Source organism: Ursus arctos, unplaced genomic scaffold (genome assembly GCF_023065955.2).
Source record: "Ursus arctos isolate Adak ecotype North America unplaced genomic scaffold, UrsArc2.0 scaffold_1, whole genome shotgun sequence".
NCBI classification, from domain to species: domain Eukaryota; kingdom Metazoa; phylum Chordata; class Mammalia; order Carnivora; family Ursidae; genus Ursus; species Ursus arctos.
Window position 1 is genome coordinate 87,015,596 of NW_026622763.1, and position 22,447 is coordinate 87,038,042.

Here is a 22,447-nt window from a genome sequence, read left to right on the forward strand (position 1 = left end):
TTCTATTGTTGCTATCATACATTACCACAGAATTTAGTGACTTCAATCAGTATACATTTCTGATCTCAAGGTTGTATAGATCAGAAGTCTAGGCAGGCTCACTGGGTCCTCTGCCTAGTATCTCATTAGGCTAAAATCAAACACCAGCAGGACTGTGTTCTTGTTCAGAATCTGCTTCCAGGCTCATTCAGATGGTGGACAAAATTCAGTTCTAGGTACTTGTAGAACTGAAGTTCCTTTTTCCTTGCTGGCTGCCAGGTTGAGAACAGTTCTCATCTTCTAGAGGTTGTCCGGATTCCGTGACTCATTTTCCCCTTCCTGCAAGTTCAAAGCAAGTAAGGTGGGTCAAATGTCATGTTTTGAATCTCTCTAACTTAACGCTTCTGTCTCATTTTTTTTCTGTATTTAATGGCTTCTGTAATTATATTAGACCCACCCTCCCGGATACTTTTCCTACTGTAAGCATATTCCCAGATTCTAGGGATTTGGACATTGTTGGTTCATAAGCTCCTCTGAAGCTTTCTGGGTGTAATCTGAAATCAATCTCCATACTTAGAGAACAGGCAGATATTGAAGAAAGAGGCAGCCCACTCCAGGGTGGTAGGTGTTTTAATAAGCAAGGGAACTTACATACAATGCTTGTCTTGAGTGGCAACAATACCAGTGGATTCCCGAGCCCACCTGCCTGATTTTAAAAGTTTATATAGAGGACTTACCTGGTTCAGTCATGTATACCATGCAGGTGTTCTCAACATCACATCACTGTCTCAAGGGCATGTTCTTGGAGCAGCTCTGGGAATGGGAAAGGAAAACAGAACCCACATTCCAAGGACTGGAGAGAGGATAAGGAGGCTGTGATTGCCTGAGTCCAGCTCACAAGTCAACCAACGCTCATGTCTTTTGAATGACCTCCCCCTCCAGACATGGACATATTGGGGAGACAATTCTGTTTTCCACAATAACTCACTAAATATCTACTACGTGAGAAAGAGCTCTCAAAGCTATTTAAAATAATTGGAGTAGTTAATTTTATTGAACACCAGGAATTACACTAAGAACTCTTTGTGAATTATTTACTCTAATCCCCTATATGAACTGAAGACACTTATTATTCTTACTTTACTAAAGGGGAAACCGAGGCTTAGATATCTTTCAAATGCTAAGTCCAGTTACACAGACCACAGAACCTTTGGAGTAACTGCTATATAGAGCTCCTTTGCTTAAACTATTGCTGTGATTGTCTTAACCAAAAAAGAAAATTATCATGACATATGAAATTCCTTCTATTTCGGTCAAACTTCTAACATGCTATAACAAAATAATTTACTTTTGGCAAAATGTTCTAGAATAAAAGTGATTTTCATTAATATATTTGCAACTTTGTGTTCAGAATTGTCAGTGCCTAAGTTTACCCAAAATAAATTATTTCCCATGATTATCTGCCCACATCATTCTTGTCTCCCCTCCAGTTTGAATTTTGCTTTAATGCTTTAACAATATTGATAAAAGTGTGGGCGGAGGGGCGTGGAAGCAGCTGATCTGTTGTATAAGAAGATGAAAAGATATCAAATATAATTACAATAAAATAAGTAAAGTTATCAAATCAAATGAAATTCTACAGGTCACTGAAACCTTATATTGAGAAGAGATAAAGCACAGTGCAGAAGCACACAGAACCTTAGACTCTTATGCATTCTTATACCTACATGAGTGAGGTAAAGAGAGGACAACAAGACACAGGGGAAGCTTGAATAAGCAGGATTAAGGGTTTGAGAAGCACTGCAGTCTACGGCCATACCACCCTGAACGCGCCCGATCTCGTCTGATAAGCACTGCTGCAAACACTTACCACCTCTCCTGGTTGCTCTTATAGTGAATTTCTTTTCCTTGCTAAGGACAATATAAAAAACAAAACATTAAGACATAAGCAAATTATACACACACACACACACACGCCAATACACATGCATACACGCACACATAATGCGAAAAGTAGCTGAAGGCAGAGCCACATTGCATAGGGAAGCTTTGAATAATATTGAGAGAGTCTCTGCTGCAGACATTGAATGTTGCATAAAGAAAGTAATTTGAGTTATTTATAAAAGAGTTGGTTAAACTGTGTGCTTCGGATAACTGAGAATGGTACAAACCTTTTATTTCTCCCACTGAATTGGTAGAAGTCAAAGTAGATAATAACTCATGGAATTGAGTATCTGTGCAGTTGCTCCTGCTCTGATTGCAATATTGGGCTTACCTGAGATTGTAGCAGTTTGCTGCTGGGGATTGCCCTCCCTGTCCCCTTTTCTGACCCAAACTGGGTATTGGATATAGAACAAGTAGCCAATACATACCTCTTCATTTTTGTTTCTTTCACATGGAAAGGAAGATGTCAGCAGCATTTATGATGCAGAGATATTCATGGGAATAAAAGATAAAACAGCATCCTACTGCATGGCAAATTATCAGGACTCATTTCCTGTCTGTTCCTTGTTTTTCTTAATCTGTCATTGTTTGGACCTATTTCTGTCTACCTCAGTCCCTCTTTAGGGTTTAAGTGCCACCATCTTATGTGTTTATCAGATCTCACTTCGGCCCAATCGGCCACCTAATTACACCCTGTGAACTTACAGTTTTCATTGTATTCATCAGTTCTGGCTGTATACATCTGGTTGCCAACCCTGAACTTAACTTGTTTCTGCTTTCTAAATAGCTTTATTAAGATGTTTGTATAACTGAGTTTTACTCTTTTTCCTTCATCCTCCCCCATTCACTGGGAACTGTACAAGGGCTCACTCACTACAGCTCCTCAGCTTCCCTTCTAATATCCTCAACTACACACAGTGAGTGCCAAACTCAGAGATAAGATGTCCCCATCACTCCTGCCACATGGTCTCTGACAAAAAGGAGGCAGGGTGATTTAAACTGAATCAGTCTTAGCACATGTTATAATCTAGAAATTAGAAGTCAGAATGATCTCTATAACCAATGATAATTTCAGTACGTTCCTTAAATTCCAAAATATATTTGTAAAAAAGTGCGGAGTTTTACTGAGTATTCTTCAATAATGAAACAATCATAAATAATTAATTTTGGCTTTCTAATTTATTTAATAGGTACCAAAAAAGGTGTCAATAATTAAATATCATAATCTTCACATTGGCTTGGTGGTTTCTAACAAAGTTGGCCAATAATTCAGAACAGAATTCTGTACATGTAAATTTACCTTAATTCCTTGTCTTAAGTTGTAATACTTCCAATTATTCCTTGATTATATATCTACATTATGTTTTTAAATATCCTCCTGGAAAAGAGATTTTATGATAGAGCTCTTACCATGGGGATGTTTGACTTTAGCTTAAAAAAGCATCTACTCTGTGTCACTAATATACTAAGATGTGAAATGGAAAATTTTTATATTCATAGCTACACAGAGTTCTTGTAAATTGCTGAAACATGAAATAACCAAATAAACTTTATTATTGAAATGGGTTTCTTAAGAACATAAATGTGTAATGTAACTTTCAAACCTGTTAAACCATAAAGAACTACAGCGATTTCATAACAGGAAGCACAGTGTGTATAAAACTATGTAGCATAAAATGTTCAGCTGCTAAAGTAACAGGAAGGTTCCAGGAGGTATTTTCATAAATCTGGAAACAGTTAACCTGTTTTGATGATCTCCCTCATTCCATTTACCTGAATAGCAGGGCCTAGATTCCTTTGTCTTTGGAGTTTATAAATTTAATTTAGTTGAGTCTGTATTTTGAAACAGTCTTTCATATATTCTAAAGTTCAGCAACTTCTGGAGAAAATGGAATGGTGTTATTCAGATTAAAAAGTATTCTTTTCTAAGTTTTTTTTTTATTATTTGGTAAGTAAAGCAAGAATAAAGTGAAGGAGACAGAATAAATGACATCACATTTTTGATGTGAAGAAGCAGAGACATAATACATTTAAATGACTTTTGTTCAAGGCCCCTGGTCCCCAGGCCTTAAGAATTTTCTTTTTGAAAGATATTTGGGAAATGGTATTGCTTATGCACTCACCAGAGTGGGAACATTCTATACCCTGTGAAACACGGACATCCAGATGTGCAGATGATGTCATAGGACATTTTTAAAGATTATTAGCCTGCATTTTTGCATGTATGTTGACTTTTCATAAATGACCTTTGAGTTGAGTGTTAGTGGAAAATCTTACCTTTGCATGTGTATTTCAAGATTTTTTTTCATATTAAAACACAAATATACAAATCTAAATGGAGCATTTATATTAGTTTATAGATATGAGTATAACAAAAATAGTATTATGCTTATTTATAAGTAGCTGAATTAATTTAATTAAGATTAGCTAAGATTGGACTTTAACCTGAAAACTTTTCCTAGAAAACTGATTATATTTGAAATTAAACTAATACTTTAGTTTAAAAGTATATGTTTGTGCCATGTAATTCAAAGAAAAGAAAGATTTTTGGAAAAGTTGTATGGAACTGCTTCTTCATGTGGGGTGAGAAAAGCCAGACAATTTACATCTCATTAAAAAGAATTCAGGTTTAGTCTATGAACTGCTTATATGCGTGATGTTACATAACGTGTGTGTGAATTTGTTCTTTTGGTATATGGCCTTTCAAATATCTATTGAGTAATCTAAGTCACGGTGAAGGCCTTTTACCACTGATGACCCGGAACACACATCCAGTCCTCCCTGCCTCTTACCTGTTGATGGTTGGATTAGCATGACCCGCCAGGTAGCAGGACAAAGGGAAGGCTATTTGGTATGCCACCGTACTCCATATTTACTGTACGTATGAAGTTGAAAGAACATTGAACAAGAAAAATAAAAAGAATTTAGCTTTTCTGGCTACCTTCCAGGGCATTGTTAATAAATCTATAAACTATGAAAATTCCCCATCTATTTAGTAAAAATGAAAGGAAGATGCTACTTTCCAGAACTTGACAATATAAATCTGACTTAGCTTTGAATAAACTCTATGCTATCACAGTTTTTACACTTAAAGTGACAGGGAAGTATTAATATGTTCACATTTTCTTAGCTGACTTCTGAAAGTAAATGTGACTTGATATCTTATTTTGACAGATTTCTAATTATTTTGTTTTGTGCACATACTTATTTTATGACTTTTATTCCATCTACTTTGGCATTTTTAAAGTACACTTAATTATTTAATATTCTTTATTGGTGAGAATAATTATGAGTTGATTCTTCCTAAAGATAATGATGAAACTGTTAATATACTAAAGTGATATCTGTCATAATAATGAGGAGCTATCTGTTAAATGGATCTAAAGCCATTATTATTAGGTTACTGCTGTTATACTTCTAGCTAAATGTCCTGGTTTCTTCTCTTGCTCTGTCCTTTCTCATTTTCCACACAGCAGCTAGAGAGAGCTATTAAATACTTATTAACCACATACCACTCTTCTACTTAAAACCATTCAGTGATCTTAGGATAAATTTTAGTTTTCTTTTCTCAGCCTGTAGGGCCCTACATGATCTGGTCCTGTCTTTCTACTGTTCCTCATCCATCCTCAACACAGTCCTTGCCTGCTCTCTGTGGTCGCTCTGACCTTCCTTCTATCCATTGAATACATCAGCTCCTTTCAGCCATAGTGCTTTTGCACATGCAGTCACCTGTACCTGAAACCACCTGCCCCTAAATCATCCTATAGATGCCTCTTCCTTCTCGTCATCCTGATGTCACATCTTCAGTGAGGACTCCCCTAACCACCTCATCAAAAATGACATTCTCCCCACAAATCATTGCCATATCACTTTGTTATGTTTTTCTTATAGCTGAATTATTTTGTTCAGTTATTTTATTGTTACTGTTTGTTTCCCTCCATTCACATGTAAATGAGTGAAGTGATGTGGGTGATGCCCCTGTCTGTTTTGCACACTGCATCATAGGCTCTTGATACATATTTGTTGAAATAATGAAAAAAAGTTGCACATTAGAGTGCTTTGTAAATCCTGAAGCATATCCAATTATAAGATGCAATTATTAGCTGAGTAACAATGAGACAAGTCTTTTATATATACTTGTCCTGGTAAGCTGGATAAAAACATGTGTGAGTGTGTGCTGTCCTTAAGGATAAGTAGATAAGCGGTCACCCAAAGTTTATGGGGCACACATTTTGATATTGATTCCTTTTCAAACTACTGGGCATCTTCTGTGTTGGAAATAATTAGAGCCTGTGAACTGCAGTGAAGGAAACATTTACAATGCTGAATAACCTAAAGTGAAGACAGGGGTATCTAATTAGTCTTTCTTGTGACAATCTTTTTTTGGATTAATATTCTTCTCTTTGAAAAGTCTAACAGTGGTGCTTATGTCACCGACTCTACTGATAATTAATAGTGTTCGCCATACACCTACACATATTCCTTCCAAAATATTCTTGTGTAATGCCACTACTGGAAAGAACAATTTCAATTAGAGAGGCGAGCTTTTGAAGTATATATCATGCGGCCTATTATAAGGAATGTGTCCTATTATAAAAGAAAAATCTGCCATAGAACATAATAGTTTATATAACTTGCCTGGGATATTGTTTAACAAAACATTTTATGGATACTTCATCAGAACGTGACTTGATGAAGAAGCAGGACTGGCATTCATCCACATTTTTCTTTTTTTAAAGCCCTAAGATGTTTTCTTGTACTATTTCCACCCTAGTCACAAGCTTATTAACTTGGGAATGAGGTGACAGGGCCTTTGTCTTCGAATCTTGTAATTATAATTAATAGTAAGTTAAAGGGAAGCAGAAAGCTTATATTCAAAGTTTAAAGTAAAATGACTTTGTGGCACTTAGGGCAGGTGCCAGGAAGATATTAAGTAAGAGCTCATTATTCTTATTAATTAGAACTTCAGGAAGACATCTTTGAGAAGCAAAGTCATTTTATGATTACGACAGGGACACTTATTGTGGACAGAGCTTAGGGAGAGGAACTGTGTTCTTATCTGAGGTTGCCCAGGGCCTAGCAGAGGCTTTCCCACATGGCCCACAACTACTTTGTGCCAGTTGTATACATGAAGACAGAGATAGACAGTGTATACATACTGTCTACTATTTTCCTCAATGCATTTCTAAAAGTCATATCATGAAATAACCACAAAACTTTATTATGTTTACTAGTGAAAGTATTATGTGTGGGGGCTGCATTTTCACCAGATGATTTAACATCATATAAAGCCCAGCAGTAGCCAGTGTCTGTCAAAGCCATATGGAAACATCATTTCTCTCTTAAGTATCTACAATTTTAAGTACTAAATTTACTACCCATGTTCTTTAAAAGAAGCATGTATGGTTTATAGAAGTTAACTACATGAAGGGCTGGGTTACAATGAAGTACAATAGTGTTGAATAATAATAGCTAACTTTAATGAAAAGCCAACCATGTTCAGGTATTGTTTAACCACTTTACATATATCAACTTATTTTATCCTCACAACACCTCTGTGAATGAGGTTTATGAGTCCCTCCTTTTTACAAATATGGAAACTGAGACTGTACACTATACAATGTAATTAGCTACTGAGGAATTTGTAGGCCAATATTCAAATCTAGGTATTCTGGCCTCAGGGACTCTGTGCTGTGATAGTGTTCACTGAGTGTTCGTTACTTGCCTACCACCATTCTAAGTCCTGTACTTGTATTTACTTACTTATATGAGGTCAATACTATATTCTTCTCATTTTTCACATGAGGAAGCTGAGGAAAAGGCTACTGAAGTGACTTATCTGAAGATGCCTAGCAAGTAAACACTGGAGCAAGAGTTCAAACTCACATCTTACTCCTGAGCCTACACTCTTAAACACTAGGCCATTTCATGCCATGCAAATGCTTTACATCAGAAGTAGGCAAACTAGGGCCCAAAAGCCAAATCTGGCCCACCACCTGGTTTTGTAAATAAAGATTTATTGGAACACAACCTTGCTTATTCATTATGTTTTGTTTATTGCTGCTTTCATTCCACAATGGCAGAGTCAAGTAGTTACAGCAGAGACCATATGGTTCATAAGTCTAAAATATTTATTATCTGGCCCTTTACATAAAATGTTGTCCAACTTCTGCTTTAGATCACAAGTACTTCTTTCTCAAACATCTTTCATTCATCCCCCACTACTCTGAACCTAGCCAGTGCCCAATTTCCAGAAAATAACAAGATCACACAGAGTGATCTGAGTTGGGATTTGCTACTCTTGATCAGGGGTCTTTATCACTATGACCCAGTCTTTGCTGATATATTTATTCAGTGACCAATTCAATAACAAGTATTGATTGATTGATTATTAATGAAAACATTCTCATCTGTATATGCTGGGCATGTTTCTGTTTACTTAAAGACCATTTCAAGGATGGGGGTTCCTGGGTGGCTCAGTTGGTTAAGTGATTGACTCTTGATTTTGGCTCAGATCATGATCTCAGGGTCCTGGGATCTAGCCCTGAGTCAGGCTCCATCCTCAGCAGAGAGTCTGCTTCCCTTCTCCCTCTCCATCTGCCCCTCCCTCTGTTCATGTACTCTCTGTCTCTCCCTTTTTCTCTCTAAAATAAATAAATAAATGTATATTTTTAAAAAGATCATTTCATAGAGAGATAAATGTATATTTTTAAAAAGACCATTTCATGGATGAAGTAACATATATTCTTTAAAAACTAGAATATCTGTGCTTGATCAAAATTTGTCCAGAATGGTTAGAAGAAAACTCATTTATAGATGAGAGATATTTAAAAAGAAAAAAAGAATCATTATTAGAAAAGGTTTTTATGAACAAAGAAACCTGAGATTATGATGATAGGATTAGACCATACAAAGTAGAAGTAGACATTACAAGTGGTTTGAAGGAGGCCCCAAAGTAGAAGGGATCAGAAAGAGTCTGGAAGAACACTTTCAAAACTGATTAACTACCAATGAGTTTGTGTTTATATTTTTTTCTTAACTCCTACAAATAGCTCCCCTCACAAAAGTCATCCTGGAAACTTATCTTTCGAAGTCCGTAAAAACATCAATGATTTTAGTTATCTTACTTAAAGAGGGTAATTTATCATCTAGTCAAGTGTGCACATGTCTGCCAGGAAAGCTTAGAGCCAACATATATCATACTCAGTAGCTTCAAGGATTTGGTTTGCCTTCTTATGTGTGTTTGAATATAGAATTCATTTCAATCTGACATTTTTTACCTCTCATCATATTTTTCTTCTAATTAAGTTCTATAAATGTATCTTCTACCACATTTGAGCTGTAATAAATTCCTTTCCTGGATTGGCCTTCTGAAAGTCACAAACCACCATTGTGATGAATTGCAAAATGACTAATTTCCCTTTTGTATTTATTTTGAGCAACAGAATGCTGGAGAAAAATGAAGCAGTGTTTCACTAAAAAGAAGGTCCTGCTTGTAGTGATTACCTGCCTGTAAATTGAATATTTCCAACAATGACTGACCCCAGCAGATTTCCAAAACTGTATAGGTCTAATACAAGGACATAATTTTGCAGCCCCAAATTTTGGGATTTAATGGTATTACTGGAAGGGATCCATAATGAGGAAAGTTTTGCTCTCATGTAAGCTCTGGAGTTAGCGATGTAGGTGTGGACTGAGACCATGATGTCTTTGGGAAATTGTTTTCCTAAATTCTGTATTGCAGAAGAAAGGAACAAGGCCATTCGTAGAATGGACTGCAGGAGAAATGAATGTGTAATTTTTATTTTTTAAGTCATTATTTGTTTTACTTCACTATATAGGCAAGTAAATGCATTATGTCTTTGATATGAGATGGCTATGTTGAAATTGAACAATTTGTTGGTAATATATAGGCTGGTATTTTAATAGGTGCTTAACATTGGGCACATTTGTTCCTATTACATTGTAAAGCATAGATGAAACTCTATATAAATAAGATTAAAGCATTGCCATAGATAAAATATCAGGCATTAACCTTGTAGACTCTTGATTTTAGAATGGTTTAACTCCAATATTTAAATAGCCACAATGATCATAGCCCAGTTCAAATAATACTGCTTAATGTGTTAATCATTAATTTTACATACTTCTTTCTCATTTCCCTCTATGCCTTTATAGAGTGGGAATTGCCTTATGCATCCTGAATTCATTACCGTAATTTGTGTACTGTGCATTGACTGAAGCCAATTTAAGTGGCATATTAGCTTAGAATTTGAGCTTCTTCACTTTGTGTAGATAGTGGGCCATGGAGTTAATGTTTCATTTATAGTATTTGTTATAGAGCTATGATAATGTGGTTATGATTCATGATCTTTTCCTGGATAATGCCTGATTTAAGATACACTGTAGTCTGAAAAGAATCTTGATTTTCTATAATAAGCATGGCTACTGGTCCAAATATCCTAACGCAATTATCACTGGCATAGATTTTCCTCTGTAAAAGAAAAATCAAAATTATTGTTTTCAAGTCAGGATTAAGATTTTCACCTAAACCAATGATCTTACTTTGCAAATGACTAATCTGAGATCCAGAGAAGTTTGTTAGATTGATGGCGATCAGAAAACTGCAAGCATTAAGAGCTATAGGCAGGACATAGAACCTGGCTCTTCTGACTTCTGAGCCAACACTCTGCGAGCAGTCCTACCTCGCTGAAATGGGATAAATGCTGTCATTTCATTTATTCATAATATGGAACCATTTGCTGTGATCTCCCCGTAACAGTATTTTCTTGTCTCCCCTTGTGTAGCATCATCCTGCACCCCCGCAAAGACATCCTAGTCACTTGTGGGGAGGACCGCCTCTGGAAGTTGGTGGGGCTCCCCAAAGGCAACGTGCTTCTCACAGGATTCGGCCACACCGACTGGCTTTCCAACTGCTGCTTCCATCCCAGGTCAGTACACACAGCTCCCTGAACCTGCCTACTCTCTCCAGGAATGCACTTCTTTACTCTGTTTTATCACTCTACTGGCTTTTTTTTTTTTAACTACTTTATTGAAGTATGAATGACATACAAAAAATTGTGCAAAGTTAATGCATGTAACTTGGTAAGTTTGAAAGTAAGTATACATCCTTGAAACCACCACCATAATCTATGCCATAAACATACCTATCATCCCCAAAAGTTTCCACCCACCCACATTATTATTATTATTTATTATAAAATACTCAATGTAGCATCTACCCTCTTAGAAATTTTTAAGTATACAATACAGTATTGTCGACTCTATGATACACAATCGATCTCTAGGACTTAGTCATCTTGTATAAATGAAAGTTTATACTTTGCTGGCTTTGATGACACTTTTTTCTCTGGAACCCCACACCCTCCACTGAATTTTGAGACATGTACATAAATGCTTTTTTGACTTTCATTATATTGATTTTAGATTGACTGCTTTTGATATTTGGAACATGTAAAAATTAGTCCATATGCTGACACATTTAACAAAAGTAATAAGTATCCCAGGACAAGCACTATTAATGCTCCTTGTACACACAAGCTTTGACAAGGCACATGATTTCTATTCAAGAATACATGCCAGTGTTTACTTTGCTTCTCTTAATCTTGCAGATTTTCCTCTTAGAATTAAGTTATCTACCAAAAAGGATCAGAAGGTAGCGATCAGTTTCTTTAAAAATTTAATGACATTCAAGATATTAAAGAGAGCAAAGCAAAAGTGAAAGCATCAAACCCTGTAATTGCAGAATTCACTGTATTTGGGTACCCAGAGGCTAAGGGCACAGAAGTAAAGACATTGTTAAACACACAGATAACTTTATTTCTAGTGGCAGAAAGCTCTGTCCACACTTGTTCCTGAGGGCAACTTCTACCCCCAATCCTGACTATATTTTCTCGTTCATCATTATATTTGACATTTGTAAACACTGTTGCATCTGGCTCTAACACTCTCTGGTCTAGGTACTCTTGGAGCTCATAGTTCTTGATACAATTTCTAAACTATTCCATTGAGAAATTTTGTTCTTTGGAGGACTCTATTGATTTATTTTCATGTTTTCACAAAATTCCCTTTCTTTTAAAACTATCTTTGTCTTTTGAATGTAAATGAAATTAGATTGAAATAAAAATAAACCAAATTGTTCAGAAATTTGTGAGTTAATGAGAAAAGTGAGCTGATTTATTTTAATTTTTGAAAAGCTCCTCAAAGTGTAATTTATTTTTGGTACTAGGTGTGTGAACTTAATTTTTAAACATGTAGTGCATTTCATATCTGGTATACAGATGAACAGATTCATGCCACTCCTCACCCCTTAGGAACATAAAGCCCATCTTGCTAGCAGAGACAACACAATTAGTAGTATAGTCTATCACTTTTGTAGCTGCTGGCCATGCTAATCAGGTTTCCATAATGCCCTGTTACCATGGCAGCCAGCGACTCAGAGATTTTCTCATTAGTGCTTGACCAGCACAAGGTCCTTTTAATAGATCTTCCTGTTTTCCCACTCAATTATTGAAATTAAAATGAGGTGAAATACATCATTATTCACTCATAATATGAATTTACATTCAGTACTTTCTTTGGCAGAATTGTAGTAAAATGCAGCTACACTCTTTTTTTTTTTTTCCCTAGTGCATAGGGTAAAAATAATGAGAAACTACTACTTAAATGTTTTTAAGTGAGAGATATTGAATAGCAAGTGTTCTTTTTGTAGGATTAATGAAAAGTGATAAATGATTGTTAGAAACAACAAGAAAAAGACTTTTATATTTGGGGTAGAAATATCAAAGAAAGAGTTTATATTCAAAACCTCAAAATTTTAGAATGCAAATCAACACTGAAGGCCATATGCACATAATATATGTGTAATATATATATATATATATATATATATATAATATATATACATATATATAATGTTTATGTTTTAAATTTTGAAATTTATACTCTCTGAAATTTAAATTTGTGACATTTGATTTTTATTATAGTTAAGGTAATTGGGTCAGTAAAAAGTTGTTTATTGTTGAAGGTAATATTTTTTCTCTTTCTCTGTATACTGATCTATAATTTAAAAATTAAACACAAAATAAATTTGATTCAAATATGATACTTCAATATGTAGTTGGATTTTGGCTAGTGAATGCAATTGAAGTCTTTCTCAGAGCCCGTATGTGTGATCAACTTGATTCTACTTGATTCTACTCCCTTGGAAGAGGCTCAGAGTGGACACACTATATACTGAAACATACGTGATCCCTGTGCTCTTCACGTAGGAAAAGAAACTTGTATATTTTCTTTATTTAATTTTTAATTATAGTTGTTCTTAGCTGTAACTAGGAACTGTAACTTATGTAACTTCTAACTGGATGTCTTCCTGATTACTATTCAATGCGGTGTCTCTTTTTCCACAATGACATAACTCAAATTTCTTTTGGGGGTTAATCCTATGTGATATGACAGCTGTATACCCTGACTTACCCAAATTAGTCTTTGTTGTCCTATTTCCCTTGCCATAGTAGACCTTTTCAATGCATAAACAACAAATATAACAGTCATAGAAATATCAATATCAGGCAAAGAAGGATTGACAGATGAAAAAAATAAAATGAGAAGATGACTTTTCACTTGAAGATTCAGGTAATATGATGTAGAAATATATAAAACAAAAGATCTGGTAAATACAGGAAGATTCTGACAAAACTGTAGTTATCAGAGTCAAAAGATTATTTCAGTTTTTAATCTTTCAAGTAAAACAAAGCTACAATGGAACTAGAGGAATTAATAAACTAGTAAGTCTATTTAATAGTATATGTTGAACTTTATACTTTATGAAGAGAAAATATAGATACTTCAAAACATTTATTATTAGTTTTGTTTTAAAACATATAAATCTTAAGCCAAAAATTTAGTGCAAATGAGTTCTTCAGAATATAATTACACAATCTGTAATTTGTAAACAAGATTTAATAATAAAAGAAAATAAATAACTAAAATAAAATAAAACCTGCATTATTAAAAAGTAAATTACTATTGAGTCACAGAGGAACTGTAAACTGTCACTACCTAGTTGGTGAACAGTCAGTACCACAATACTTACCAAATGTATAAGATGTAACCAAAGCTGTAGTCAGAGTAAAATTCATAGCTTTCACTGCTTTATTATTAAACACACACCAAAAAAATGAGAATTAGTGAATTATAAATTCAAATTAAAAACTACAACTGGTCAACAAAATGTAGAAAAGCAAAAGAATGAATAAATGAAGAATAGAAATTAATTTAGACCCACTCTCGCCACTATTATTCAACATAGTACTAGAAGTCCTTGCAACAGCAATCAGACGACAAAAAGGGATCAAAGGTATTCAAATCGGCAAAGAAGAAGTCAAAATGTCTCTCTTCGCAGATGACATGATACTCTATATGGAAAACCCAAAAGAAGCCACTCCCAAACTATTAGAAGTTATAGAGCAATTCAGTAACGTGGCGGGATACAAAATCAATGCTCAGAGATCAGTTGCATTTCTATACACGAATAACGAGACCGAAGAAAGAGAAATTAGGGAATCCATCCCATTTACAATAGCACCAAAAACCATACGTTACCTTGGAATTAACTTAACCAGAGACGTAAAGGACCTTTATTCTAGAAACTATAAATCACTCTTGAAAGACATTGAGGAAGACATAAAAAGATGGAAAGATATTCCATGCTCATGGATCGGAAGAATTAACATAGTTAAAATGTCCATGCTACCCAGAGCAATCTACACTTTCAATGCTATCCCGATCAAAATACCGAGGACATTTTTCAAAGAACTGGAACAAATAGTCCTTAAATTTGTATGGAAACAGAAAAGGCCCCGAATCTCCAAGGAACTGTTGAAAAGGAAAAACAAAGCTGGGGGCATCACAATACCGGATTTCGAGCTGTACTACAAAGCTGTGATCACAAAGACAGCATGGTACTGGCACAAAAACAGACACATAGACCAATGGAACAGAACAGAGAGCCCAGAAATGAACCCTCGGCTCTTTGGGCAACTAATATTTGATAAAGCAGGAAAAAACATCCGGTGGGAAAAAGACAGTCTCTTCAATAAATGGTGCTGGGAAAATTGGACAGCTACATGCAAAAGAATGAAACTTGACCACTCTCTCACACCATACACAAAAATAAACTCCAAATGGATGAAAGACCTTGATGTGAGACAGGAATCCATCAAAATTCTAGAGGAGAACATAGGCAGCAACCTCTACGACATCAGCCAAAGCAACCTTTTTCATGGCACATCCCCAAAGGCAAGAGAAACAAAAGATAAAATGAATTTATGGGACTTCATCAAGATTAAAAGTTTCTGCACATCCAAGGAAACAGTCAGAAAAACTAAGAGGCAGCCCACGGAATGGGAGAATATATTTGCAAATGACACTACAGATAAAGGACTGGTATCCAAGATCTACAAAGAACTTCTCAAACTCAATACACGAGAAACAAATAAACAAATCAAAAAATGGGCAGAAGATATGAACAGACACTTTTCCAATGAAGACATACAAATGGCTAACAGACACATGAAAAAATGTTCAAAATCATTAGCCATCAAGGAAATTCAAATCAAAACCACACTGAGATACCACCTTACGCCAGTTAGAATGGCAAAAATAGACAAGGCAAGAAACAACAATTGTTGGAGAGGATGTGGAGAAAGGGGATCCCTCCTACATTGTTGGTGGGAATGCAAGTTGGTACAGCCACTCTGGAAAACAGTGTGGAGGTCCCTTAAAAAGTTAAAAATTGAGCTACCCTATGATCCAGCCATTGCGCTACTGGGTGTTTACCCCAAAGATACAGATGTAGTGAAGAGAAGGGCCATATGCACCCCAATGTTCATAGCAGCAATGTCCACAATAGCTAAATTGTGGAAGGAGCCGAGATGCCCTTCAACAGATGACTGGATTAAGAAGTTGTGGTCCATATATACAATGGAATATTACTCAGCTATCAGAAAGAACGAGTTCTCAACATTTGCTACAACATGGACAGCACTGGAGGAGATAATGCTAAGTGAAATACGTCAAGCAGAGAAAGACAACTATCATATGATTTCTCTCATCTATGGAACATAAGAACTAGGATGATCGGTAGGGGAAGAAAGGAATAAAGAAAGGGGGGGTAATCAGAAGGGGGAATGAAACATGAGAGACTACGGACTATGAGAAACAAACTGAGGACCTCAGAGGGGAGGGGGGTGGGGGAATGGGATAGACCGGTGATGGGTAGTAAGGAGGGCACGTATTGCATGGTGCACTGGGTGTTATACACAACTAATGAATCATCGAGCCTTACAGCAGAAACCGGGGATGTACTGTATGGTGACTAACATAATATAATAAAAAATCATTTAAAAAAATAATAAAAATAAAAAAAATTAAAAAAATAAATTAAATTAGAATAAAAAGAGTGAATATGTATTAATCTAAAAGGTTTTTTGAGAAAAAATAGTGAAATAGTAAAATAAGAAACTATATAAGTAGATACCTCAAAAAACTGCTGATAAAAGAAAAGTGAGGAAACAGAAATATAAACCTTATGATTTGGGAGGAGTTAAAGCCACAGAGATAAAAAAATACACACACATATATATATGTCATATATATGTATATGTTTGGAACTTTTGATAAAATAATAGATTTCTATAAAAATAAACATTACCAACACTGAATCAATGGAATGGAAACCCAGAATAGATTAATAACAATGGAAAAAAGAAAACAATTCTGGAAGTTCTACCTTGGGCTCCCATGTTGAACAGTTCTATTGGCTGAGTTTTTAAAACTTTATTTAAAAAAATCAATTAATTTTTAGGTTCAAGGAATTATTTGAAGACAAGGAAAAGAAGGAAATTTTATTACTGGGTTTAAAAATATAGCAAAAACATAAATCTAAACTGAACAAATGTAGTCCCTCCCCCCAAACTATAGGCCCATTTCACAATTATAGATGCAAAACTTTTAAAGAGAAAGTAGAAATGGAATTCAGTCATATGTTTAAAAAAAGCAATATACAATGACCAAATAAGAGTTGTATTTGAAAAGTGTTGAAAACATAAGTGATTCTACTCTGAGGACATTATAGTATAAATTATAATAGTAGATAAATACTGAAAATTGCTTTAAAATGGTTGGATAAAAATCCAGCATCTGTATTTAAGGCACATATGTTTGCAAATAATGTTAAGCCTCATGTGTTGGAATTGACAAGGAGAATGGATTTTGAAATAACTTGGAAACTACGAAGCTCTGGAGGATGAATGTAGAATCTGGATGCCATGGAGTTAGATAGATCAAAAGAGGAATGGGTGCTTACAGGTAATAGGACAAAGTGGGCACATAAAACCAAACAGGCAAAAATACCTAAAATACCTAAAATCAGCATAGGAGCAAGTCCTGTCCAGGCTCTCACATATCTGTGCAAGCTTAGTTACTTGTTGGTGTTTATTCTCAATAAATGTTAGCTACATATTTTTCTTTCCTTTAATGATGATTATTTTTTATTAAAACAGTTTGAACACTGGCATTTCCTAACATATTTGTAACTCACAAAAGAAAATGTATGTGGAAATCTTTTAATTATAAGCATTGAACCAATTTTATACAGACTATACAACTGGTGACATTTAAAAACTTTTGTCACAAAGGGCCAGTCTCCCAAAGTGTGTATTGTTTCAAAATAATACTGTACACACGCTGATCATTACTATCAGTTGTTTACAGTAAAATTGATTTTGTTTGTATCTAAGTTCCTTAGCCGGATTTGTGTATCAAGACAAGTTTTAGGAATGACATGGGTAACCATCACTGTAGAACTGGCTATTACTTCATATTCACCACTAGATGGCAATCATACATTGGTAAGGTAAAGCACCCTTTGCATTTATAGGGTAGACTAAGGAACTAGCTGTGAAAGAGATTCGTCAGTTATTGAAAATGGTGAATGAGTGGAGCAATGCACAGGATGTGCATTGGCATTGCCTTTGCACTGTTGAAAGAGTGAAATGCCCAATGCCACAAAGTAGAAACTAAGCATAGACATCCTACTCTAAACCACTGACACATGGAATCAGCTTTAGGTTGCCCAGGTTAGAATCCCAGCTTCACCTTTGCTAGTCCTGTCGGTTTTCTCATCTGTGAAATGGGTATAATGATGACACCTACTTTGTAGGTTGATGGTGAAGGCTAAATGCTATAGTATATTAAAAACACAAATACTATTGCCTGATACATATATGCTCAATAAAATACCTATAGGTATTTTGAGCACTTAGAGATTAACTCAAAACTTTTTAAAAAGCTGGTAGCCTTAAATACAGTGGGATAAGAAAGGAAAAGTATGCTGTGATGTCTGGGTCTCACCAAGAAAACACTGTCAAACCATATTTCAACATGTCTGAAGTTCTTACCAAGTTAAACATCAAAATGGTTATAAATTGAAAAATAAACATAATTAATGTGAAAAGATGTATGTATATCTACTCTTAGGTCTTAAAAAACATAAAGTTTTTAAAAACTATACCAATAAACTTACCATATTTTGTTTTTAAAGAAGAGAGAAAGAATTCTGCATATTTCCTATGTTTTTTAGGTTTCAGATTATGTTCTAGGATGACAATTTCCTTTGGCTAGAAACACAAAAAAGAAAAGCTTTTTAAAATTGTTATTTTTCTTTATTTTAGTTTGTTTTTTGAGGAATGTAAAGTGTATAGTGTTTGACCTATATCCACAGGCATGTTTTATTATTGTTGGTCTATTTAGGCCAGCTTTGGGCAACTAAAACACAAAGTTGCATATCAATCTCCAGGTTAATATTGATAGATCAATAAAACACACACACTATGCTACCCTAATAATAGATTATTTACTCTTTTCCTATACCAGGGAACTATACCAATGACAGTGATGTAGTTTTGAGGTAAATACATCGTCCAGTTCTCTGATGCTTGGGGTTGCATTTTCTTTTGTATGCTCAGCACTTATTATGTGAAACAGTGTGTATCTTCCTAAATATCTCTATAAAATGAAAGTATTTGGGATTAGTGGTTTAAACAATTTCAGAGTGCTGCATTTTTTCCCTGAGTTCGTTGCCTGAGGCAGAAATAGACCTGACAGCATCCTGTTAAACATAACTTCTACCCTTATAAGCTGATTTATGAATTGTGAATAAATAGGCCTCTACAAAACCCTGTGCAAGCTATCTATTTATGTATTCATATGGTGCCTAAAACCATAGTGTGAAAGCTCCTTGACAAGTATATCATTTAGTTATTAAAAAAAAAAAACACAGAAGCATGAATAACCTTTTTATTTACTGGAAACATGGAGTCAAGAGTTCAGATTTCAAAGCATAATGAAGAAGTCGATGTACAATTTCCATAAGATTGTAATGTCCTGCTTCTTCCTGAGCTTTAGAGGTAGATGCTTTGATCATCTGGAAACCTCAGTAGATTTTTACCAAGATAATTTTGAGATATACCTGTTAAATGATAATGGTCTACTTTGCATTCTTTGAAGGGGTATATATTATGCTTTCCTTCTTAAACTTATTTAATTTTTTTGTTTAATTTTAAAAGTAATATGTGATCACCATAGCGAAAAATTTTAAGAAAATAAATATTTCAGGGCGCCTAGGTGGCTCAGTTGGTTGAGCATCCAACTCTTGATTTTGACTCAGATCATGGTCTCAGGGTTATGAGATCAAGCCCTGCGTCAGGCTCTGTGCTTTGTGGGGAGTCTACTTGAGATTCTTTACCTCTCCCTCTGCCCTTTCTGCCCGCTTGTGCGTCGTCTCTCTCTCTCTCAAATAAATAAATACATCTTAAAAAAGGAAAGAAAAAAGAAACAAAAAAAGAAAGAAAGAAAGAAAAGAAGTATTTCCCATAGTCTCACAGTTCAGTTAAAAGTTGAAGACACTGCCCAACAGTTCTCCTCAGGCAAACGGCAGGATGAGGTTCCACATAAGAAGCACCCCCTAAAGTCAGACTTGTTTTCCGGTGTGGGTATGACAGAAAACAGCTATATCATTTTATTTAATCTCTGATAGCCCAGTTGCTCATTTGAAAAAGGGGATAACCTACTTCCTTAGGTTTACATGAAGGCTGCACGAGAAAATTTATATAAAACATTTGGTTGTCCTGGGCTCAGAATAAGCATTTGGTGACAGTAGCATTGTTGGTAGTGGTGGGCAGATTTTTGCCTAGATCTGTTTTTTTCCGAAACCAACATTGTCTCCAGGTCTATTGGCCTGTTTTAGCAAGACAAAAAAAAAAAAAAAAAAAAAAAACTGAAGAATACTGTAAGTTCATTAAGTGCAGAGTCTATATCATACCCATCTTTGTATCCCAGGAGTATAGCATATCAGCTGAAACATTATAGGGAATCAATAAATATTTACTTAATTAAAATGAACAGAATTGAAGATGTTAGACCAGGAATGTGGCTGCTTTTTTTCAGACTCCTAATAGTATCATGTGATTATAGGGATAGACTCACAAACTTGCATGTATATACTCACATACCACTCATTATTAATGAGATCATTTTATCAAAAGAACCTCGAGCCTAATATTCTCCATTTGCCATCAAACCCCTAAAATATCATATCTTCTCTGAATAATATTACCATGAGAATAAATTTAACTCAAAGGCCCAGTCATAGGGCAAAGCACTTCTAGAATGGCAGAATAAGAACCTTCAAAAATTTCCTCCTCTATAAAAGCAGAGAGAACACTGGCAAAAATTGCTACGATCGTTTTTGTTTTCTTTTTCTTATTCTTCTACTTTTTTTTTTTTTTTTTAGAACTTAACCAAAGGCCTGCACCCATCCAAGTAACATTTATTGGAGAAAAATTGCCCCATTCCCATTCTTCTCTCCCTTTGAAAATCAAGTGCCTCATAATCACAGTAGCTGTGAAACCAACCGTGGTCCCAGCAATTGGAGGTGCAGAACAAGTTTGGAGATCACAAAGCCCCATTCTCAGATAAATATTACTGTTTGTTTTTCTGGAAGCCCCCTGGAAATACCTCTATGCAGAGTTTGTTTTTATTTGACCTGAGTCAGAACTTACTCTGTATGAATATATTATTTGGCAGGGCATTTATAGCAAACAATTATCAGTATGTGTTTAATATTGCAGCTGCCGGAGGCAGCAGTAACAGTTAGTCAAACAAGAGGTTGACCAAAATTCTTAAACAGAAAAGCAGAAGAGTTAAATGTCCATAGGCACTTTGAAATACAGCCATATTCCTAGGAATATCAAACGACGAATGCATTTGGAGAGGTGTGTGAGAGTCTAAAAAAGACTTGAGGAGAGTCTAATCTCTCACCTCTGGCTGAACTTGAGGGCTTGTGCAAGCGGGAAGCAAAGGCTAAGGCACTCTGGAAACTTCCATAGTTTTGAGGATGTGTCCTAACATGCATACAGAGCCCCTTGCCAAAGATTGGATGACTTATTTCTTCAAGGCATTTAACCGGGACCTGTCCAATCATTATTTAAATAAGCAGACTTCTGTGGCCACACAGAACAAAGAATATACACTTTATTGAATTATTTCAGGAAAGACATTAAGAAACACAAATAACAACAATAAACTGCAGCAACGACAAACCCTGGAGAGGAGGAAATCGGATTTCCAGACTTTCCATATTACTTTAAATGTCAGGTTTTCAACAATGACCAAAAATAGAAAATATGAAAAGAAGCAAGACAATGTACAGAACCTGTAAATATGTTGTATTACAAGGTGAAATTAAAATTGCAGATGAAATTATGATTTCTAATCATTTGACATTAAGATATGAAAATTATCCTGGATTATCCAGGTGGGCCCCATGTAATCACAAGTCTCCTTTAAATGGAAAAAGGAAGGCAGAAGGGTGAGATTTGTGAAGCTATGTAATGTAAGAAAGGGATTCTCCCCTCAAGACACCAGAAGAAACCCATGTTTTTGATACTTTGACTTCAGCCCAATGAAACTTATTTCAGAATTCCAGAATTAGAAAATAATATCTTTGTGTTATTTTTTGCCACTTTGTGATAATATGTTATAGCATACATAACAAGAAAACAAATATGCAGGTCTTGCACTAGTATCATTAAATTTATTCCTAAATTATCTATTCATTTTGGTGCTATTGTAAATAAAATTGCTTTCTTAATTTTCAGGTTGTTCAATGCTAAGGTCTAAAAATACAGTTGACTTTAGTATATTCATCTTGTATCAATATGCAACCTCATTTAATAGCTTTAAGATTTTGGTAGAATTCTTTGAGTTTTCTATACGTGTTATCTTCATATATTATTTGCAATGATAATTTTCCTTTTCCAATGTAGATGCCTTTTATTTTTTTTCTTATCTAATTATTCAGCTAAAACCTCCAGAACAATGTTGAATAGACATGGCAAGAGCAGAGGTCCTTTTCTTATTGCTGATCTTAGGGGGAAGTTGT

At 35.0% G+C, this 22,447-nt stretch overlaps 1 protein-coding gene across 6 annotated transcripts in view; it reads left to right on the forward strand.

Moving 5' to 3' along the window:
• Positions 1 to 22,447, forward strand: part of SPAG16 (sperm associated antigen 16) — a 913,718-nt gene that overhangs the window by 415,434 nt on the left and 475,837 nt on the right. For all 6 annotated transcript variants that reach the window (XM_026492020.4, XM_057304555.1, XM_044381193.3 and 3 more), the window contains one exon: positions 10,731 to 10,874. In XM_026492020.4, coding sequence (XP_026347805.1) covers positions 10,731 to 10,874 — 144 coding nt within the window. The remainder of the gene's footprint in view (positions 1 to 10,730; positions 10,875 to 22,447) is intronic.